Raw genomic sequence first — 20,475 nt, 5'->3', positions numbered from 1 at the left:
CATTTATCAAATAATGTCTGTCTGATTCCTGTCCCTACGACCAGAATGCAACAGGCTACGAGTGTGTACAGGCTGCCATGGGAGGTACACCTGTGAGAACAGAAAGGGCGGAGGGAACTGCACCCCCCCCGGTGCCAGTGAAGGGGTTGTTCGAGGCGGTTGTGAATGGGCCAGTCTCAGAGCTGAAGTCAGAGGCACACAAATACGGCTTTTGGCTGAGACGGGAAGCCCACTTTAAATGAATACATTAAATTTTACTAGGGTGCATTTTCCAACTTCCCCAACTATTGGGTCTGCTGACAAAACGACAGGAATCCCTGTATTCTTTTTTTTTCTATTCCAAAAATAATTTATCAAGGCATTAGAGACGCTATGCCAGGGGGGTTCCCTTGCTCTCTGCACTCATCAATGGTTTAGATTGAGATAGTGGCACAGAGAGCACACTTATAAAGTGCGCGGACGATACCAAGCGGGGAGTGGTTGCAAGTGCTGAATAATCACAGCGAAAGCTGAAAAGATCAATAATTGATTAAATTTGTGCGGAAGCCAGTCTGCTGCTGGGTGCTAAGCCACCCCCTGCTGCTCCTAGTTAAGTGTTTAGATCACCAGCAAGCTCACCCTAGGTTTATACTGTATGTACAGTATCATCTTACTGGGTGATTATAATCTGGGGGGAAAACACTTTGCAATACCAGGACCCAGGGCCGGCGGTACCATTTAGGCAGCCTAGGCAATTGCCTAGGGTGCCAGAATAAATGGTGGGCGCCGTTTTGCCGGAGGGGGCGGCAGGCGGCTCCGGTGGAGCTGCTGCAGTCCTGCCTGCGGACGGTTGGCTGCTCGCGCGGCTCCAGTGAATCTCCCGCAGGTACCACTGCGGCAGCTCCACCAGAGGCACGGAGCACCAGACCCTCCGCAGGCACCACTGCGGCAGCTCCAGCGGAGCCGCAGGACCAGCGCACGGGGCGGTGAAATTGCCGTCAGCCTAGGGCGCTCAAACCCCTAGTGCCGGTCCTGCCAGGACCTTTGTATATAAATTACATATCCATTGTCTTGTGTGTGTCATGTTCTAGAAGTCCAAAATCTTTATCTAAAAGCAGAGAGCGGAATGTGCTGTTAAGCATGGCGTTCTTTTCCTGCCTTTGCTAAGCGACTCCAGAATCCTGAATACATCTGAGAACTGTCAGCATCGTACATTTACTGTTTGCCAGTAGGTTAGTGAGGGAATTTCTGCTGGAAAGCAACGACGCCTATAAATGCTTCACATACCTAATGCTTGTCCTTCATTGTCCTGAGCTACATCTACATTATCCAGCCATCTCGCTCTCTCTGCAGACTGCCAAAGTTCACATCCAGGCTCTCATCATCTCATGTCTTCACCAATGTAATCGCCTCTCTCTCACCTTAACTACGACAACCTTAACTCTCTCAAGTCCATTTAACACCCTGCTACTAAAAACCAGCTTCTTAGCTTCTTGGTTCGGTAGCTTCATAGCTATTTAACAATTACTGGGTCGGATTCTGCAGCCCTTCCACATGCGAGTAATCCAAATGAAGTCAATCGTGTTATATCAGAATAAAATCAGAATAGTGCACATCTGAATAGATTTTTTGCTATAAGTTGTTAGTAAGAAACAAGCCCACTGTATTCAGAAAATAACAAGGGGCCAAATTCAAGCATGGTGCAACTTCACTGAGTTCAATGGAGTTCCACCAGAGCTGGATTTAGCCCACAGTGATTAGATGAACATTCAGGGTGTCATTATGATCACGTAACTAGGTAATGCTTTTGTATACTATGGAACATAATTCCCTTCTCAGTAACACTTGCATGGATCAGGAATATATTTATATCCTGTATTTATATTTTAAGTAAAAGCAGATAGCTCTGTGGAAAAATAACAACCGCAGTCCTATTTTGATATCAATAACTGCAAGTGAAAAATGTTTGTGAAAAAAGTTTTAAAGAATTCTTCTTGGGATATGCTGTTACCCTGAAGAATGATTGTTTGGCAAACAGGATGGGTCAGGCAGGCCTGTTGCTCTTCTAAAAACGTTTGTAACTTTCACATCTATTAAACATACCTAAATTCTGATGGCTGACAAGTATATTCTACTCTGGATGCATCTGATCGGAGTCATCTTTCTTAATAACAGGTGAATATTTAATTTTGTGATGCAGCAAAGCCAGTTGTTGCAGGAACCATTTGATGGCAGGGAAAGGGAAAATCTCCATTCTGAGAAGGGGAAATGAAATGACTTGAGAACTGGTGCCAGTGTCAGACTCTATTTCAGAGCTTGAGATGTCCAGGGTCAGGAATGAGTCCGATTGTAAAGCCAAACGAGACCATTAGCTCATCTAGTCTGACCACCTGTGTAACACAGGCCATTAAATGTCACCTGCTTACCCCTGTACTGAGCTCAGCGTTCGATTAAAGCATATCTTCCAGAAAGGGAGCCTGTCTTCATTTGAAAGTATCAAGAGATGGAGAGTCCACCACTTCCCTGGGGAGTTTGTTCCAATGGTTAATCACTGTCTCTGTTAAACATTTGTTCCCAGTCTGTAATTTGAAATTCTCTGGCTTCAGGTTCCAGCTATGTGCTCTTATGCTGCCTTTCTCTGCTAGAGTAAAGAGCCCTTTGGTACTCGGCCTCTTCTTCCCAGGAAGGTACCAACACACTTAATGTCACCTTTCTATAGGTGATCAGATTGAGCACTTTAAGTCTCTCACTGTCAGGCATCTTCTCCAACCCTCGAATAATTTTTGTGGTTCTCTTCTGGTCCCTCTTCTGTTTTTCAACATCCTTTTTCAGATGTGGGCACTGGACCTGGACTCATTGTTCCAGGATCGGTCTCACCAGTGCCATATATAGAGGTAAAATCACCTCCCTGCTCTGACTCTCTATTCCCCTTTGTCTACAACCCACCCACGGCATCACCCTGGGAACTCATGTTCAGTCCACTATGACCCCGTAATCCCTCCCAGAGTCCCTGCTTTCCAGGATACAGTCCCCCATTCTGTAGGGATGGCCTGAGTTCTTTGTTCCGAGATGTAGAACTTCGCACTTGGCTATATTAAATCATGTTGTGTGTGAGTGGGCGCTGCTTGCAAACGATCCAGATTGCTCTGATTGACTGCCCCGTCCTCATCATTGTTTACCACCACTCCGCCAGTCTGTGTCATCTGCACATTTTATTTTATATTTTGTTGGAGATTACTGCTGAAAATTACAGGCCTAGTACTGATCCCTGCAGAACCCCTCTAGAAACACCTCCATTTGATGATGAGTCCTCATAGACAACGACTTTTTGAAATCTGTCCAGTAGCCAGTTCTTAACCATTTCATATGCTCTCTCGATACTCCACAATGGTCAGAGATGGCAGATGATTCGGAAAGCCTGGGATTATGACAGATTCCAGTTTCTAGGAGGGCACTTATTCATTGCCTTTTAAGAAGAAAGGTTAGAAAAGCACAATGAACACAATAACTGTAGCATGGAGAACGTCGGAGCTTTCCAAAGACTGAAACAAAGAGATCTTTAGAAGTTGATTAAAATATGCAAATGTTTCCGCATAAATTCCTTGCTTTAATCAACCCTCGCTGTCCTGGTTTCGAGGTTTTACAGGGGTGCTCCTTTCTCCCCGTCTGTCTCAAGGCCCAATACTGCAGCACTTTACTGGGTAGCAGAGGCAGATCCTTTGACTTATGGATGCTGTGGATGCGAGTGGGCAGGAGAGCGCTCGCCCTCGGTTAGTCTCTAGCAGCGTGTTACAGAGCAACAGGACAGCAGGTTTCTATTAGGGAGCGGGTGAAACAGTTCAGTTAAGATAAAAAACACCCTGTATCCCAAATATTGCCCCATCATTCACAGATATCCTCTTTTGGGCTGTAAGGGCCTTCATCCCTGAACAGTCCTCCCTCCAGCCTGGTACCATCTGGGCTGCTTGGTTAGGAGAAACCCCCCAGCTCCTGCTACCCTCTAAGTAGTGGTTAGCCCAGCTAACTCTGCACTGCCAGGCATAATTCTGCTCTCATTCAGTCTTTGTGCACCGGTGCTTGACTGGAGCTATTCCTTATTCACAGCCCAGTGGCTGAGACCAGGATGAGGGCCAGAGGAAGACTTTTGAGGGCACCCAGATAGGCCACTCCAATACCTGTTCTGTAGCTCAGTCAGGGGCCACCGCTGAATCTGCATCTTACTCAGGACTCACCTTCTGGGAGTGGCCAAGTGACATCCCCCTTCTCCTCTATTCCACATTCCCCCATTTCTCCCAACCACAGCCATCCTCCCCATCCCCCAGCCTCCATCATCTCTTCAGGCTCCAAAGAAGAGACCTATCACACAGCTTAACAAAGCCCCATCATTTCAGGCTCAGGAGCACATCAATCCACTTTCACTTTTCTGTCACTTCTTTTCTGTGCACCACATTTGTTATTTTCATGAATTACGTTTTATTTTGGTTTTCTGCAGATGCAAGGTTTCCTGTCTCGTTAGGATTCCTTCACTGGGCGCCAATCAGAGGGTCTGTGAGAGGATTTAATGAACAACCAAGACATAGTGGCGGCAACGTCTTTTTTTCAATTGGCCAGTGTATTACAGCAGAACTCCTTTTAGGATGAAATTCTGAACCTGCATCTTCTTTTCAGTCCTTGACTCGAACACTCTGCTATCTTTGGGTCAGATCTTAAGCTGGGATATGTCCGCATAGCCTCACTATAGACAATGGTGCTATGCCCATCTACAGCAGCTGAGGAACAAGTCCTATATACGCAGAAAGAAGGTCTCCATTAGCAGTCAGTATTACAGAATACTGGAGACAAGAGACCAGCTGAAGCCACATTTTCAGCTGGTCCAAATTGATGAAGCTCTAATACTTTAATGGAGATGCAACAATTTATGCTAATTATGTGATAATTGGGCCTACAAATTTACTCTAATTGTGAGCTGAACTGTAAAAAGTATGTGAAAGTTCCTGAGATGTTACACTAACCGATAATAACAAATATTGATGGGAGCCAGATAGATTAAATTTGTCGTAACAAAAAGGCCCCCAGGACTGTGTTAAGGTCAGGCTTGATGAATAAGAAAATGGTGGGACTGGAAATCAGTGAACCAAATTGGAGTGCTGGAAGTAGGCCTAAGTGGTGGACAAAACAACAAGGGGATTGGCTGTTCCACCCATCGCCCCTTGTGGGGTCTTTAAAGAAAGAGACTTTGAGGGGAAAATAGGGAATAACAGACAGAGGCTACTGGAGTGAGCTTCAATCATGGCTGCCACTGGCATTTCCTCCTGGGACCCTGGGCCTTCATGTCAGCCTGATCCTGAGATATGTCCTGACCAGACTGGGCCAGAGAGAGGGGCCAGATGACATCGCCGCCCATGCCAGATCGAGCTGAATCCCAAACACCAGCTGGGATGAAATGGAGACTTAATAACAACAGTTCCAGCCCATCTCAACTACCTTCTTCTCATCTCCCAGCGGGACAGCTATCACTACCGAAGAGCCTGTCAGACAAGGAGTGGGGTTCCTTGCAGGGCTCTCTTCAGCTAAAGGGGAAGGCAACATGGGCAGGCGTGGAAAGGAAAGCCTCATTCAATGCTTTACATTTCAAAGGCTGTCACAGTATTTTCTTCTTTTCTGGATCTGTAATAAAAGGTTGAAAGGATTTGTAATGGAGTGTTTGCCGTGGTGCTAAGCAGGCTGAGGTCTCTGTATTCCAAACCCCAAACCTCGGTTAACATTGTTTAATGTTGGAAAGTGACTGGGTGACATAAACACCTTGGGCCTATTTATTCCATCTAAATTAACACAACAGCTCTCACTCAGCATGTGAAGCCGAACAAAAACTTTTGGCCACAGTGAGGGTCAAACAGAATCTTCGTGTCCATAGACATTCTCACGACTGAGGTAACAGTACTGCGTTCCCCCAGATCTGGGGATGTGTGTGAACGCCCTGTACGCACTTTCATTTACATGCAGTCACTTCACTTTTTCAGTAATACTATTGATGTGCCTGCCACAGAAGGAGCACTTCCAGGCAGCCTACCTTGATTCAAAGAGTTGGGTAAAGGCCCAGTAACACATTTAGACTTCCCATCTGTCATCCTGCCCATTAGACACATTCTTTCCGGATTTTTCCTTGTAACATGTGTCCTCAGCTCTGTTTGCTAACTTAGGGCCCAAGTATGCAAACAGATTCATGTTTGTGCAGCGTCCCAGGGCATGGGGCCTGTTTCCCTGATCCAGCCATCCCTACCATAAAGAATTCCTTGCTGAGAAAGTTATCAAACATTATTAAAAACACTTCATGGCACAAATTCAAATCAAATCCAAGTAACGTGAATTTACTGTAAAAGCCTGACACACAAAAAGATGAAGGGCAAATATATCAAGTTCCACTAGTCTTCCCTTTACTTTTATAGGTAACCTGCTCTCATGAGCTGGAAAACTTCTGAATAAAGAATACGACTGCCTTTAGTCCTTGGGGCCCCATTCTGACAGTGTTCCCCAGATCGAGTAAGACCATACTCCATGAGTAATCCTACTGAGATCAATAGGGCTTTGATGTGCTACCTAGAGGCCTAGAAGATGACTTCACTGGAACAACTTGCAGAGTAAAGTTCTACTCAGCGTGAGTAAGGATGGAAGCCTCAGACCCTCAACAGGAGACTATTATAAAATACAGTGGAATGTCGCTTAAGGTGAGATAAGCATGTACTTCACCTGTTCCTTTAGGTGTAAGTTTTCATATTCCTATAAATAAAGCTCAGTGATAAAAGAGATGCAACGCCGAGATAGTTATGTGGGTATGAAATCCTTTTTAAAGGTGAATGCTTTATTGCATTGATAAACAGGATACCAATCTAAAGCCTAAAGCATAACATAATATGTGATCATGGGGACTGATCTTGTTTTAACATAGTCCATGTCATACCCCAGCCATTACTTGACTACACACTCGACTGTGTTTTGTTTTTCTTTAGTTATTTGTCATGTTTTCAATCCACAGAAGTTTTGCTTGGCAAGGGATCATCTTGAAATGTTAAAAACTCATGATGTTCACAATTAATATGACATTAACAAGACATGTGGAGGTCTGCGGCTCATTAAGACATAATGTTAGGATGCCAAGGAGAAGTCACAGCTGCTACCTGCTATGCAGAACGTGTGCAGGAGGTGCCAATTACTTTGTTCTCATGCAGTGCCAGAGACCTCAGTTGTCCTTATGCCAGCCTGAAATGGTGTCGTGCGAACAGGCAGGTTGAGAGATTGCCAGCCAGGCAAGCTGTGTAACCAAGCTTCTTCTGAAACTGGAACGAGGGATGGATAAAGAAGAGCAGCACTGACTCTCAACGGGAACAGAGCAAATGGGGGACTTGCAGTTTTGTTGCTATTATTAATACGCTGGGTTAGTGACGCTAGAGACACAGAAAAACTCATACCTACCAAGAAACTAGACGTTCTTCCAAAGCAAGAAGCCCTGCTGACGGAGGTTCGCTACAGATCTCACAGCAGCAGGAGAAGTTAGAAAAGACCTGCTCTAACTTCCTCTGGGGGTGGGTGGCTGAGGATCAGGCTGCCACTAACCGCTACCTACCACATACGAGTAGCTTTGACGTAGTGGAGAACAGGGCCCCGGGAGAATTCCCACAAACCCACACTGCCGGGGGTCATGCTCACTCTCACAAACAGTTCTGTTGGCGCCAATAAGTAAGGTAACAAACAAGAAACTCAAATGGCATTTCTGTTAGCAGTCAGTGTGAGTCAGGACAAAGGACAAGAAGGGCAATGAGTGTGAAGTTGGATTTAAGGGTGTATTGTTTTGACACAAAATTACATTGCTGATGTGAAACTCTGCATTACACTGAGTTTTGGGATCCTAACATTGGCTCAAATCCTGAAGTTCTCTTTCAATTTTTTCTCAGTCCTTACTGAGGGGAAAACTCCCTTGACCTATGCAAGGACTGAGTTGAAAAGCTCAATGTATTCTTGCAGCCGTGTGTAAATCCACTTCAGGATTCCAATTTCTTTTTGAGTAATATTACCTTGTCTAGTATCAGAGGGGTAGCCGTGTTAGTCTGGATCATGACATGCATCTGAGGAAGTGGGTATTCACCCACAAAAGCTCATGTTCCAGAACGTCTGTTAGTCTATAAGGTGCCACAGGATTCTTTGCTACCATTACCTTGTTTGTGCTTTTTCCCACCTGACAGCAATAGGACAACATAGTGTATTTAGAGCTGTTCTGCATCCTGCTCATGTTCTACATACAACTGCAACTGAGACGCTTCTCTGTATGAAAATCAACTGGAAAAATGTGGCACAATTCTGGCATACAGCCACTGAGTGAGAACAGGAGCTGGCAGTCAGGGCACTTTGCTCTGTAGCCCTGCCACTGACTAGCTTTGTCATTGGGGATGAGGAATTAACCTCTTCATGCCTCTGTTTCTCCATCTGTGAAATGGGGACATTACCTACTTTCATAAGATCTGAAGATACAAGGTGCTTTATTAGTACCAAATACTATTATCACAAAACAATTGTCATAACGCCCATGCTCTGGTCTTAGACTCACTCAAAATTCCAACTGACCTTCCTGACATCTGCCTCAGCTATGTTTTATGGAGGTCGACTGTTTTTTGATGACAGCAACAAAATGATTAACGAAAGCAACAAAATGCCAACATACTAGGAGCTCTTTCCCCTCTCTCCTAAACTTGGCCCCCAGAACAAGCTTCAGTGGGTAAACAGGCCCATGGCAACGTGCCCTGAAGGTGCTGAGAATCTAGCGGTGTTCAAGGTTGCTGGGGGATGTGAATTCCAGAGTTGAAGGCACCCCCCTCTACCCAACCCCTGGACACAGAACTACAGTGACTGTCAGCTCTGGTCTCGGTTGAGCTCAGCTGCTGCATGGGAGGAGAGGAAAGGTTCTGAGTCAGCCAGGACCCAACCAACACCTTGAGTGACACCCAGAAACCAAGGGGCAGCCAGTGCAGCTCTGGCAGCACCAAGCCAGTATTCTCCAAGCACAAGTTAGATTGTACCTATGCACAGTGCAGAGGCAGAGGCTTCCCACCCCAGGAGCAGCCTGGGAGACACTGTGCATTGGAGACACCACACTGAGTCACGTTTCCTCCCTGGATTCCACCTCACTGGTAGGGTAGTGGGGCCAGGCCTGTCTTGCCTTGCCCACTCCTGCCCCTGACTCCAGCAGGCAGCCTCACTCACTCCCATGTGCTTGGGCCCAAGGTCTGGTTAGCCTGCTTAGTGTGGGAGAGGTTCCTAGTCCTTTGTGTGGGCATGCAGTCCACGTCACAGCTCTGCCTTCGGCAGTCAGGCCGCCACCTTCACGTGAACTCCCCTCCACACAGCCTGTAATGCACCAAATGAGGCAGCTTTGGTTCCTGGCACAAACATGCTGCTCAGAGAAACCAAAGCTAAAGGTTTCTAAAAGGAGTCCATTTATTAAACAATCTAATTTCATCAGAGGGTATTAATGTGACTTCCTCTCTTTGGAGAACTGATGCAGAACTAGCACACACACAAACATGGGCTTCTAATATGTATTTTTGGTGCATCCATGACTTGGAAAGTATATTTCCCATCGTTAGTAAACATTAACCTATTACGATTTCTGTAAGTTAAATTCTCGCAATGCTTTTAGACATAAGCAGTATCTGAATGAATTCTCCCCTGGCAACTAGCTGGGGGGAGGGAGAGAGGGAGGGATAGACTTCAGGAGCAAAGTGTATTTACATGAACACACCTGCTCTGCTTAGATATCCAGCAGATAGAGCTGTGTTGCTCAAAGAGATCAACTTTGGCTGGTGTTGGGTTACAAATCACTGAATGATATTAACCAAAATCCATTTTACATCAGGTATCTAGATAGTTAGTGCCCGATACCTACTGGAACTGAAAAGTTCTTTGTCCTTCAGTTGAACCTACTGAGTGTAAGGAAAATAAATTCAACAATAGAATGTGTAAACTTTTCCCTGCCTTTCCCCCTGACCTTATTAATATAGTCCAGGCATTCAGGGAAGGGACTTCTCAAAGCTAATGAAGAGACTGCAGAAGTATGTTATAATAAATAAGACATGGTCATTGATAAGGGGCATCTTATAATCAAATTCTGTTCAATAACTGAAAAAGAATATATGTTGTTGACAAGGTTTTCTGTGATTTATGAAATAATGACCCATTGAAAGATGTTTTTAACTCATTAGGAAGTGCTTATTAGAACAGGTGCTCTTAATAATAATGATTGATTTAGAAATTCTTTAAGCTTATCAGTCATGTAAACTAAGACACCATAAAGAAATTCCATAAGTAATGAGGTAAAATAAGATACTGAAAACAGTACATATCTCAGGAAAGTAATTTTTCCCTCCAAAAAGAAACTGCTTTGTCTCACTCCCTATCAAAGGCGAGAGATTTGGGGGGTTAGACTTGGAATGAAAACTGTCAGCATCCCATCACTTACAGAGGAAGGAAACAGGGGCCAGCTCTTCACCCTACATACAGAGTGGTGACGTACATTTTCTTTCTGTATAATGCGGTAGTAATCTTTGACTGACAATCTTTGATTAAATAATTCCATTTGAGCCTGTTATTCGATGATCTTGAATCATTATTACAAATTATATATTCAAACATGCAACATCATTATCTGTCATTTTCTGTAGCTCCATGGCCAGCACTTACGAAGTGGCCTGTACAGCACTGTAGATGTATGTCATCATCTTCATTCCAGTGAAGGATAGCTCAGTGCATAGGGTACCTGATGAGGGAGGCCTTGCAGGAGTTCAAGAACCAAGATACAGTATATGTTTTTCTCGCAGCACACAGCTTAAAGCCACAAGCACAGCAGGGTGTAACGGGGGGAAAGTGACTTCCAATCACATTTGGGATCTTGTCCCAACTGCTGTTTATACGAGCAAGACAATGTAGCAGAGCAGAGAAAACCGTCCTACGATTCTTTTTGCCACAAATTCCTCTTTCCTACAAAACATTGAAACATTTTAATATTTCTTCCCAAAGCTACACCCCCTCCACTTGGAATCTGAACTCCTGCCATTGGGACACTCGCTCGTTTCCTCCTCATTGTACCAGGGGGTTTCTTTTACTGAAGTGGCTCCTCTCTTTGCAGTGGGCTGTTTTACTTTCAGAGTCTTCTCTAATGTCCTTTTCCTTCCCCATCTGCTTTCTTTGCACAGCAGTTTTATTGCCCCTTTCGGTTGTGCTGTGTCTGTCTATGGTGTTTACTGGCATACTGGTATGTATGATGCGGTGATGCTTGATCATCAGAAGCAGCGGTGTTCTCAGAGAGCATTGCTTAGTATGACCACTAGCCAATCAGAACAAAAGATTTCTACTTACCATTCATTATATTTACTCATGCAACCTCTTAAAAATCCCAATGGAAAAGAGGTGTAACCAAGTTAGTTACTCGATAAGGCACAGTTGGAGTGTGAGCCACATTGCTTACCGATCGATATGGTCCAAACTGCAGCAATTTTCATAATAGCCTTGGTGCGGGAATTGAAGCGGCTGTGCTCAATGGGATTGCGTATTGCTACATACCGATCAAGAGAGATGGCACAGAGATGCATGATAGATGCAGTTGAAAAGAGCACATCTAGGGAAATCCATACGGGACACAATTGTTTAGGCAAAGGCCAAGCAGAATCTGAAACACAGAGAAGAGAAATGAAAGGAAAAGGAGAAGAAAATGATTTGGGAAGGTAGGTCATCATTTACAATCAAGGTGGTATGGTATTTTAAGCCAATGACATAATTTTAAGGGGTGCGTGAATGTATATGACAGGGAAACCACCTCCAACATCTTCATCTTCTCAGTCCCTAGCTCAAGATGTCCAGCAAATTCTCAGCATTTCCCAGGTATCCATTTTCTGTGACTTGCGTTATTGTTCACTAAACACAACAGAATCCTGACCATGCTGAACTGTTGAGTCGGGAATGCATTTGGGTCCCAGCCTAATTCCATATTGCCCTGGTTTTCATCTCACCTATGCTTTTGTAAAACTAAGGGCTGCATATTGCAACATGCTATTCAATTCGCTTGAGACCAGAGCGTGCCACTCCCAACTGGGACTCGTACCAAAACATATTTGCTTCAAGCTTTCTCTTCAAAGGGTGTAAGGTACTATAGCGGGGTGCTTACCCCGCTCCTGCCCTGAAGGGCTTAAAGCAGCCCTGGAGAGGGCTGCAGCTCTAAAAGCTGGGCAGACTGGGGAAGTGGCCACAGCTGGGTCACACCTGGCCTGTATAAAAAGGCTGGGAGCCAAGCGCTCAGCAGACTCTCTCCCTGCATTCAACGGGAGAAGGGCCTGGCTGCAGGGAGCTTAACTAGGTACCTGGAGGGGAGCAGGGCTGGGGACAGGCCAAGGGAGCCAGGGAGGCTCTGGCTTAGGAAAGCCCCAGACTTCAGGCCTGGTGAGGTGTATTAGGTACCGGTGTTGCAAAGGGGCAGCCCATGGGTAGGCAAAGGCCGCAGGTCCAACCCTCCTTGCCTATGATGAGTGGCTGACACTGCAGTCTGCCCCAGTGAACGGGGTCTAAAGTGGTAACTGGCAGTAGCCAAGACTGAGGCAAGGTGGGGATAGTGGGTGGGGGTTCCCCTGGGTGGGGAGACCCAGACTGTGGAGGTACTGCCAGGGGCAGCACCCCAGAGAAAGGGGCACTGGGGTCCTGGGAGGGACACAGGGCCAGTGGTAAGGTGGATCACTGGCCTGCAGAGGGCGCTCTGACGGCTGGAGAGCTAATTTCCAACAGAGACCAGCAGGAGGCGCTGCAAGGGGGTGAGTCCGCACACTTACAGGTACCTTTTCCATAAGCTGACTGGTACCGCTAGCTCTGAATTCAACTTTAAACATGCTTCCCAGCTTGGGCTGTTGCAGTAATTGAATAATACTTACCTGCCTCCCACCAGAGCATTGGCCAAGGGGTTTGAAGTTGTAAAGTGCTAAGTATTATGATTTACAAACGTGAATATACTAGCAACCTGAACTGAGCAGACAGGTTCATCTGACTGCTGTTGGCACACAGCTAATAGGGGTGTCTACAATTATTCATCAGTTCACTAAGTAGCGAAGTGCAGCCTGAGAATAAAACTGCCCCAGAAGGATCCTCAGGGGGCATTGCTATTTAAATTAAGGCTGGGAGAAAATTGATTTTTGTATGATATTCTGCATGTGTTAATCCTCAGAATGGATTGTAACAGATCAATGACACGTCCTGCCAACCTCTGTGCTTCCATCTCACCTATCAAATAATTTAATCAATAGCGTCGACAGCAGCTGCAACCATGAGAGGTGCCCTAAGATTTGAATAACAAGGAATCAGCCATCAACAGCAAGTTGTTCATTATACAGAACACTGATGTTTCAGGCAATTTGCACATGGGCCCGTTCTAGATCTCAGCCAGGGAGGATTAAATAAATCAGCTGTAGAATCAACTCTTCGGTAGAAGCAATGCTACATCCAACCTACCCCCCGGCCTCCCATTAATGGAAAACCAGGAAGGTTGCTCAGAATCTCACTGAAACCTTTTTTAAATGGGTAACCAAGCAGAACAGAGCCTGGACTTTCCTTACACTTAATGGAATCTGAAATGAGTTGAACCAAATTAAATGATTTAAAATTGGCAAAGTGAAGATCAGGAACAGGTAGCAAGAGAACATGTCAGAGGGGAAAAAGATACATTAGCCCCATCATACAAGTGGGAGAACTGAGGGAGGGACTAGCTGAGTAGCTGGCCAAAAGCCAGACAGTGAGGCTCCAATTCTGGGAGTTACTTAAGCACACGTCTAATTTTCAGCATGTGTGCATAGCCCCACTGAAATAAATGAAATTTCTCATATGCTGAAGTACAATCCTGAATTGGTGACTGAGCTTGGACAGAACTCAGGAGACCTGACTTCAGGCCTGCCCTCTTCCTTACTGGATACCAGCCCCATTAACATAACGTTCCATGAACTTGTGGTATCATTCACTGGGCACTAACCTAGGCCAAAGGCCCTGATTGATATAACCGCCCGTCATTCTGGAGACCACCACTGTTCTCGCTCAGCTCACTGTATGCCTGTTTCCCATCCCCAGGGAGACACATAGCACTTCTGGTTCAGACACCACTCCATGAAACAAGCAGTAGAGGGTGCTCCGACAGCAGAAAGCGCACACATTTCTAGTGTTTGTCATTTGTTGTGTGTCCGTGTTTCCCTGGGGATCAGAGGCCTATGTTCATTCTCACCCCTGGGAAGATTTGGCTGCACAACAACATGCTGCCCTGCTGAGTTGGCCACCCTGAGTCTTGCTCGGTGGCATCCAGTTGTCTGGCTTCTTTTGGAACAAGCAGGAAGTGGTGGATAATTAGTTTAGAGGAGCAAGCACTCAGGCTATGGATACTCAGCGATTAAACACCCGCGGCTGGCCTGGGTCAGCTGACTCGGGCTTGCAGAGCAGTAAAATTGCCGTGTAGATGTTTAGGCTCAGGCTGGGACCCCGCCAGAGGGGCGGGTTCCATAGCCTGGGCTCCAGCCAAATGTCTACACAGCAATGTCCCCGCAGCCCGAGCCCCAAGAGCCCAAGCCATGCTGTGGATCTTTTATTCCCGTGTAGACATACCCTAGAGACCCTTCGGAGAGGAGGTGAGGTAAAAGCTCTTGCTGCTGGAACAGCTGTGGTTGAAGGTGTCTGTGTGATATAAAATCCAATGAAATGGAACACGATTAACTTATGACTAACCCAGTTTATAAGAGGCTTAAGCACCTTTACCATAGAGCAAATGGCAAGTCTCCTGCACTAGCTCATGCCTGGGACGTCCCTGCGACGAACCTGAATTGAGGTCAAAGCTTTAGCAGAGTGCAGTCCTGATTTGCTGGCTCTTTAATGATCCTTTTTTGAATACCAATTAATGCCGGGAGGTGGCTTACACAATGCTGGAAAGAGAGACTCTGATCCCCTTCATGTGGTACAGTAGCTCAGTATAAGCCCCAAGCCTTGCCAGCAGCTGCCGGCCCAGGTTAAAACATAGTCAGTCACAGTTAATGCCTTGCCAGTCTTTTTAGTAGGCGTTTCTTGAAGCTGCCTTTCTCATATGGACTTAAGTAAAAGAGTATAGGAACTGCAGAATTATTATTATTGCATGTATTGCATTGTGCCTAGGAGCCCCAGTCTTGGACCAGGCCTGCACTGTGCTAGGTGCTGCACACACAAAGACAGTGCCTGCGCCAAAGAGCTTTGAGCGAAGACAAGAGGCAAAGGATCGATACAGACAGGCTGATGGGGAAGTGCCAGAAAATAATGAGACACTATTGATCAGCAGGACAGGCAGTGGTGTCAGCACCCTAGCAGCCTAATGAATGAAATCAGGAACGATCTGAACATGACAGCATGCTGAGGAAGATGAAGTGGGTATCAGATGAATGGATCTTTGCATGAGTCTCTGCTCAGAAAGTAAGGGAATAATATTTGCATTCCAACTGGTTACCCCCCTCGCCCCGCAAGGCACAGTGCTGCACTGATCATCAGAGAAACTGGGCACACCCCAGACTGGGAAGCAGGCCTTCCTAACACCCCCCAGTGCACCTTAACAAAACAGTCTCCTTTCTGCCCAATACAATTAATGGCACGGATGTCATGAGGGTGAACCCTTCCTGCTGAGGTTTATTACATACAGTCAAGAGAGCTACGGCAGCTGATTTTGCAGCATCATTTCATGATAAAAAGTTTTTTGTGCCTCTTTTCTTTTTTCAACCCATCAGCTCCCACAATTGGTGCCTGTTAGGGCCAGCTCTGCCTCTCAGGCAGCGCAGGCAATTGTACAGGGGCAGCAAAAGGTACAGCAGTTGTTTGCAGGCCTGGCTAGTAGTCATGGGCAGCAGAAATCCAGCCCTGGGGCAACACCACAGCACTTTGTTATGGGAAGCTGAGAAGAGGTTTTGCACAGAGCTGCTCTCTGGATAAATCTGCAGGCTGGCCTCAAGGCAAGGCGATCACCCTAGTCTTCCTGAAGAGTAATCCTTTCCATCTCTAGGAGTCCAGGGCCCCAGGATGTGCTTATGCTGCAGTGGCAATTATATGTCAGCAGAGACACTTCACTTTCTCAGGATGTTCCTTAAGTTATTGTGTGATATTAAAAATGTCACTCTTATGACGTCTGGGGCTCAGTGGCTGCTTCTAACATTTGACTAGGCCTTCAGACAGCGGGTCACAAGGTATGCCCAAGCCACACTGCAATTAGTTTTCAGTAAGAACAGTCTGTGCATATGAAAAACACCCACCCAGAGTACGAAGCCAGTCATCTTGGTAAGAAAGAGAAATCGACTCCAGCTGTAATTTCATATGAAATGTAACCAGAGGTACAAGGTAGCTGTGCCATGTGACTGGACAAGGATACAGACTAAGGAGAATAGCAACTTGTTTATTTTAAATGTATAATCTTATATTGCCTTTTCCCCAGAAATAATGTACTCACCAAAGTTAACAACTCACTTTGTCTTTTTTCATTTCCGTTTGACTGACAAGTCTCAAGAAATGGCCACAACACCGTTATTAGACGTGGGTCAATAATAACTGGATCCCTTGCTCCAAACACCTCTACACTTCAGTGCATGGACAAATGTGTTTCCAAAGCCAAACTTGCACTTTAATCTGAATTTTGCTCCTGAAGAATGGGCAGAACCAACTTCCTGGATTCCGAACAGCCTGCACTTTGGCAGCCCCGAACATTCAGAAGTGGCTCAAAGTTCTATGGCTTGGGTTAATCGGTATCCTTCGGTTCACTGCAGCATCTCAGTCTCAGTTGTGGTGTGCTGACAGCTCAACCTCCCAGAGCCATGTCTTCAGCATGAGTTCAACAGTCAGAATGGAGAAAATCCAACCCCATTTACAGGCATCCTTGTGATGACAACTAATAAAGCAAAAATGGGCAGTGAAATTGGCAGAAGGCCTGTGTGTTAGAGACAACACTTGTGCCAGAAGTCGTCGTCAATCCGGTGTCTGGCACTCGAATTCTACAGCTGCCTCATTGGTCTGAGAGTGGGCACAGTGTGTGGGCCTGAATCAGGAACAGCAGCACCAGGTGCACAGAGGAGGTTTCTCCCTCCAGGTTCCCAGATCACTTTAGTGAAAGCTAAACCAGCCTGACCTGCTGAACAAAGGGACTGATTCAAAGACGAGTGATGGCAGTGGGAGTCTGCCTGCTGACTTCAGTGGGCTGTGGGTCAGGCCCAACAGGACAGACCTTAAAAACAAGATTACACTGGGCTCTGTGCAAATCATATGTGTGCCAGTGGAGTCCACCTTCCCCTTGCAGGAGGCTGTCACGTATCTAGCATGGGCGAGAAGAAAGGACGCCAGACTTGTCCTCTGGAGACCTGGCTTTCATTCCCAGCTCCATCTCTAGAGCTATGTGAAAACTGGAATTTCTGTCACCTGGGCAATTCTGACATTTCATCATTTGTTTCTGCCCCGAATTGGAATACAAAGTCAAAGTATTGAAATTTTGTACAGAATAAAAATTCCAAAAAATGCTGAATTAGGAAATGTCTAAACATTTTGTTCAGGCTTGTTTTGACATTGGATTGCACCTGCGTGAGGTGACACAGTGTCTCGAGCCCCCATCCTTCCCTCTTGGGTGGGCTCTTTGGCCAGACTACATCTCTCATGTTCATGGTAATTCCACAATGCACCAGTGTCGCTCAGCCAGAGTGAAGCCTGCAGTGCATCACAGGAGACACAGTCCAGCCAGGGAATTTAGCTCCTAGGGGAGAATGGAGGCTTCAACTCCCAGGGGGCACCACAGCTGTTCAGGTAGACACATATTAATATCGAGATCACCTTAAATGAAATATTTCATTTCAATTTTTCTTACAGAGTATATGGACCAGAAACTACATTTTCCATTGGAATAACATTTTGAAGGATAATTCCAGACCAGTTCTATCTCCCAGTGGTCCATCTATCTCACTGTCTCGTCTTCCAACAGTGGCCGGTGCCAGATGCTTTAGAAGGAGTGAACAGAACAGAGCAATTTATGAGTGATCCATTCCCTGTCATTCAAGCCCAGCTTTTAGCAGTCAGAGGTTTAGGGACACCCAGCACATAGGGTTGCATGCCTGACCATCTTGCCTAATAGCCATTGATGGATCTATCCTCCATGAATTTATCTAATTCTTTTTTGAACCCACTTATACTTTTAGCCTTCACAACATCCCCTGGCAATGAGTTCCACAGGTTGACTATGCGTTGTGTAAAGAAGAATTTCCTTATGTTAGTTTTAAACCTGCAGTGTGTTAATTTCATTGGGTGACCCCTAGTTCTTGTGTTATGAGAAGGAGTAAATAATACTTCCTTATTCATTTTTTCCACACCAGTCATGATTTTACAGACCTCTATCATACCCTTTCCCCACTTGGTCATCTATTTTCCAAACTGAAGACTCCCAGTCTTTCTAATCTGTCCTCATATGGAAGCTGTTCCATACCCCTCATCATTTTTGTTGCCCTTCTCTGTACTTTTTCCAATTCCAATATATCTGTTTTGAGATGGGGTGACCAGATCTGCATGCAGTTTTCAAGGTGTGGTGATATCATGGATTTATAGAGGCAATATGATATTTTATGTCCTATTATCTATCCATTTCCTAATGGTTCTTAACATTCTGTTGGCTTTTTTGACTGCCACTGCGTATTGAGTGAATGTTTTCAGAGAACTATCCACGATGACTTCAAGATCTCGTTCTTCACGAGTAAGAGCTAATTCAGACATTCACTTTGTATGCATAGTTGGGATTATGTTTTCCAATGTGCATTACTCTGCATTTATTAACACTGAATTTCATCTGCCATTTTGTTGCCCAGTCACCAAGTTTTGTGAGATCTTTTGTAACTCTTTGCGGTCTGCTTCGGACTTACCTATCTTGAATACTCTTGTATCATCTGTAAACTTTGCAACCTCACTTTTGCCCCCTTTTCCAGACAATTTATGAATATGTTGAACAGCACTGGTCCCAGTGCAGATCGTTGGGGGACCCCACTGTTTACTGCTCTCCACTGTGTAAACTCACCATTTATTCCTACCCTTTGTTTCCTATCTTTTAACCAGTTACTTATCCATGAAAGGATATTCCTTCTTATCCCAAGATAGCTTATTTTCCTTAAGAGCCTTTGGTGAGGGACCTTGTCAAAGGCTTTCTGAAAGTCCTTCACCCTTGTCCACATGTTTGTTGACCCACTCAGAGAATTCTAATAGATTAGTGAAGCATGATTTCCCTTTACAAATGTCATGTTGACTCTTCCCCAACAAATCATGTTCATCTGTGTGTCTGATAATTCTGTTCTTTACTATAGTTGTTACTAATTTGCCTGGTACTGAAGTCAGGTTTACCAGCCTGGAGTTGCCAGGATTGCCTCAGGAGCCTTTCAAAAAAATTGGTGCCACATTACCTATCAGCCAGTCATTTGGTATAGAGGCTGATTTAAGTGATAGGTTACAAAACCACAGTTAATAGTTCCGCAATTTCATAGTTGAGTTCCTTCAGAACTCTTGGGAGAATACCATCTGGTATTCATTCACAATGAAACACAGAATGTCTCTGATTTGTATGAGTTGCTGTTTCAAAAAAACACATTATACCAGTCTTCAAATGGAAAGAAACATGGAGGATACAAAATTGAGGGAAATGACCCAAACTCTAAATAAAAAACCTGTGAGTTTTCCACCATTTCTCTCTAGACAAGGAAGAGAAGGCCTAGCATACAGAAGGGTAAACTGGATACCTAGCTCTACAAAACGAAGTGTTCCCAAGGCAACGGAGCATGGGCAAAACACACTCTTTCAGCATGGGTACCTGAGAGGATTACTTGATCCAAACTTCCTCCATGTGTACTTGCTAACGTTCTCTCTGGTGAGGACTGGAGAAAAAGCTGTCTATTGCAAGGCTGTTGTTAATCCTACTTCTTAGATCCACCAGCAAAGGGGAGAGGCGGGCAGGGGCCGTGTGTAAAGTGACTTCTTCTCCTATCTGGCATATCACTTCATCTATAATATCATCCAATAGCTTGGGCAATTTGAAAAGAAATGAAAATAGAGATCGCAGACCAAATTCATCCCTTGTGTGAGCAGGGTCTGGCTTCCATTGAGGTCTTACCATCATCTGAGTGCTACTTGCTTGTGCCAGGGCTCAGTTTGGCTCACTGTGTTTCATTCAGAGGCATGGCTACTGCACACACACAGTTACTGCGGTTTTTAGAGCAATCTGCCAAGTACCGTATTTTTCTGCAAGCCTGCTCACTGTGACTATGTAGTGGGACACTCGAGCCAAATGCTGTATTAGACCCAGTGACAACATACGTGTTCACAAGATGGTAAAACAAAGAGTTTTGTAACATAAATCAATTTAGCTTCAGAAATTTTCTGTGGGAAACACATCTTCAGGTCCAGTGGCCA

At 45.3% G+C, this 20,475-nt stretch overlaps 1 protein-coding gene across 9 annotated transcripts in view; it reads right to left on the bottom strand.

The window, feature by feature from the left end:
- HTR2C (5-hydroxytryptamine receptor 2C) overlaps positions 1 to 20,475 on the bottom strand; it is a 433,471-nt gene that overhangs the window by 5,177 nt on the left and 407,819 nt on the right. For 7 of the 9 annotated variants that reach the window (XM_050964945.1, XM_050964947.1, XM_050964949.1 and 4 more), the window contains one exon: positions 11,492 to 11,692. The exons of the other annotated variants lie outside the window; for them this stretch is intronic. In XM_050964945.1, coding sequence (XP_050820902.1) covers positions 11,492 to 11,692 — 201 coding nt within the window. The remainder of the gene's footprint in view (positions 1 to 11,491; positions 11,693 to 20,475) is intronic. 9 annotated transcript variants of the gene reach the window in all.

This window comes from Gopherus flavomarginatus, chromosome 8 (genome assembly GCF_025201925.1).
Source record: "Gopherus flavomarginatus isolate rGopFla2 chromosome 8, rGopFla2.mat.asm, whole genome shotgun sequence".
Lineage (NCBI taxonomy): Eukaryota > Metazoa > Chordata > Testudines > Testudinidae > Gopherus > Gopherus flavomarginatus.
The sequence above is the reverse complement of the archived record's forward strand: the minus strand, read 5'-3'. Positions and strand labels throughout refer to the sequence as shown.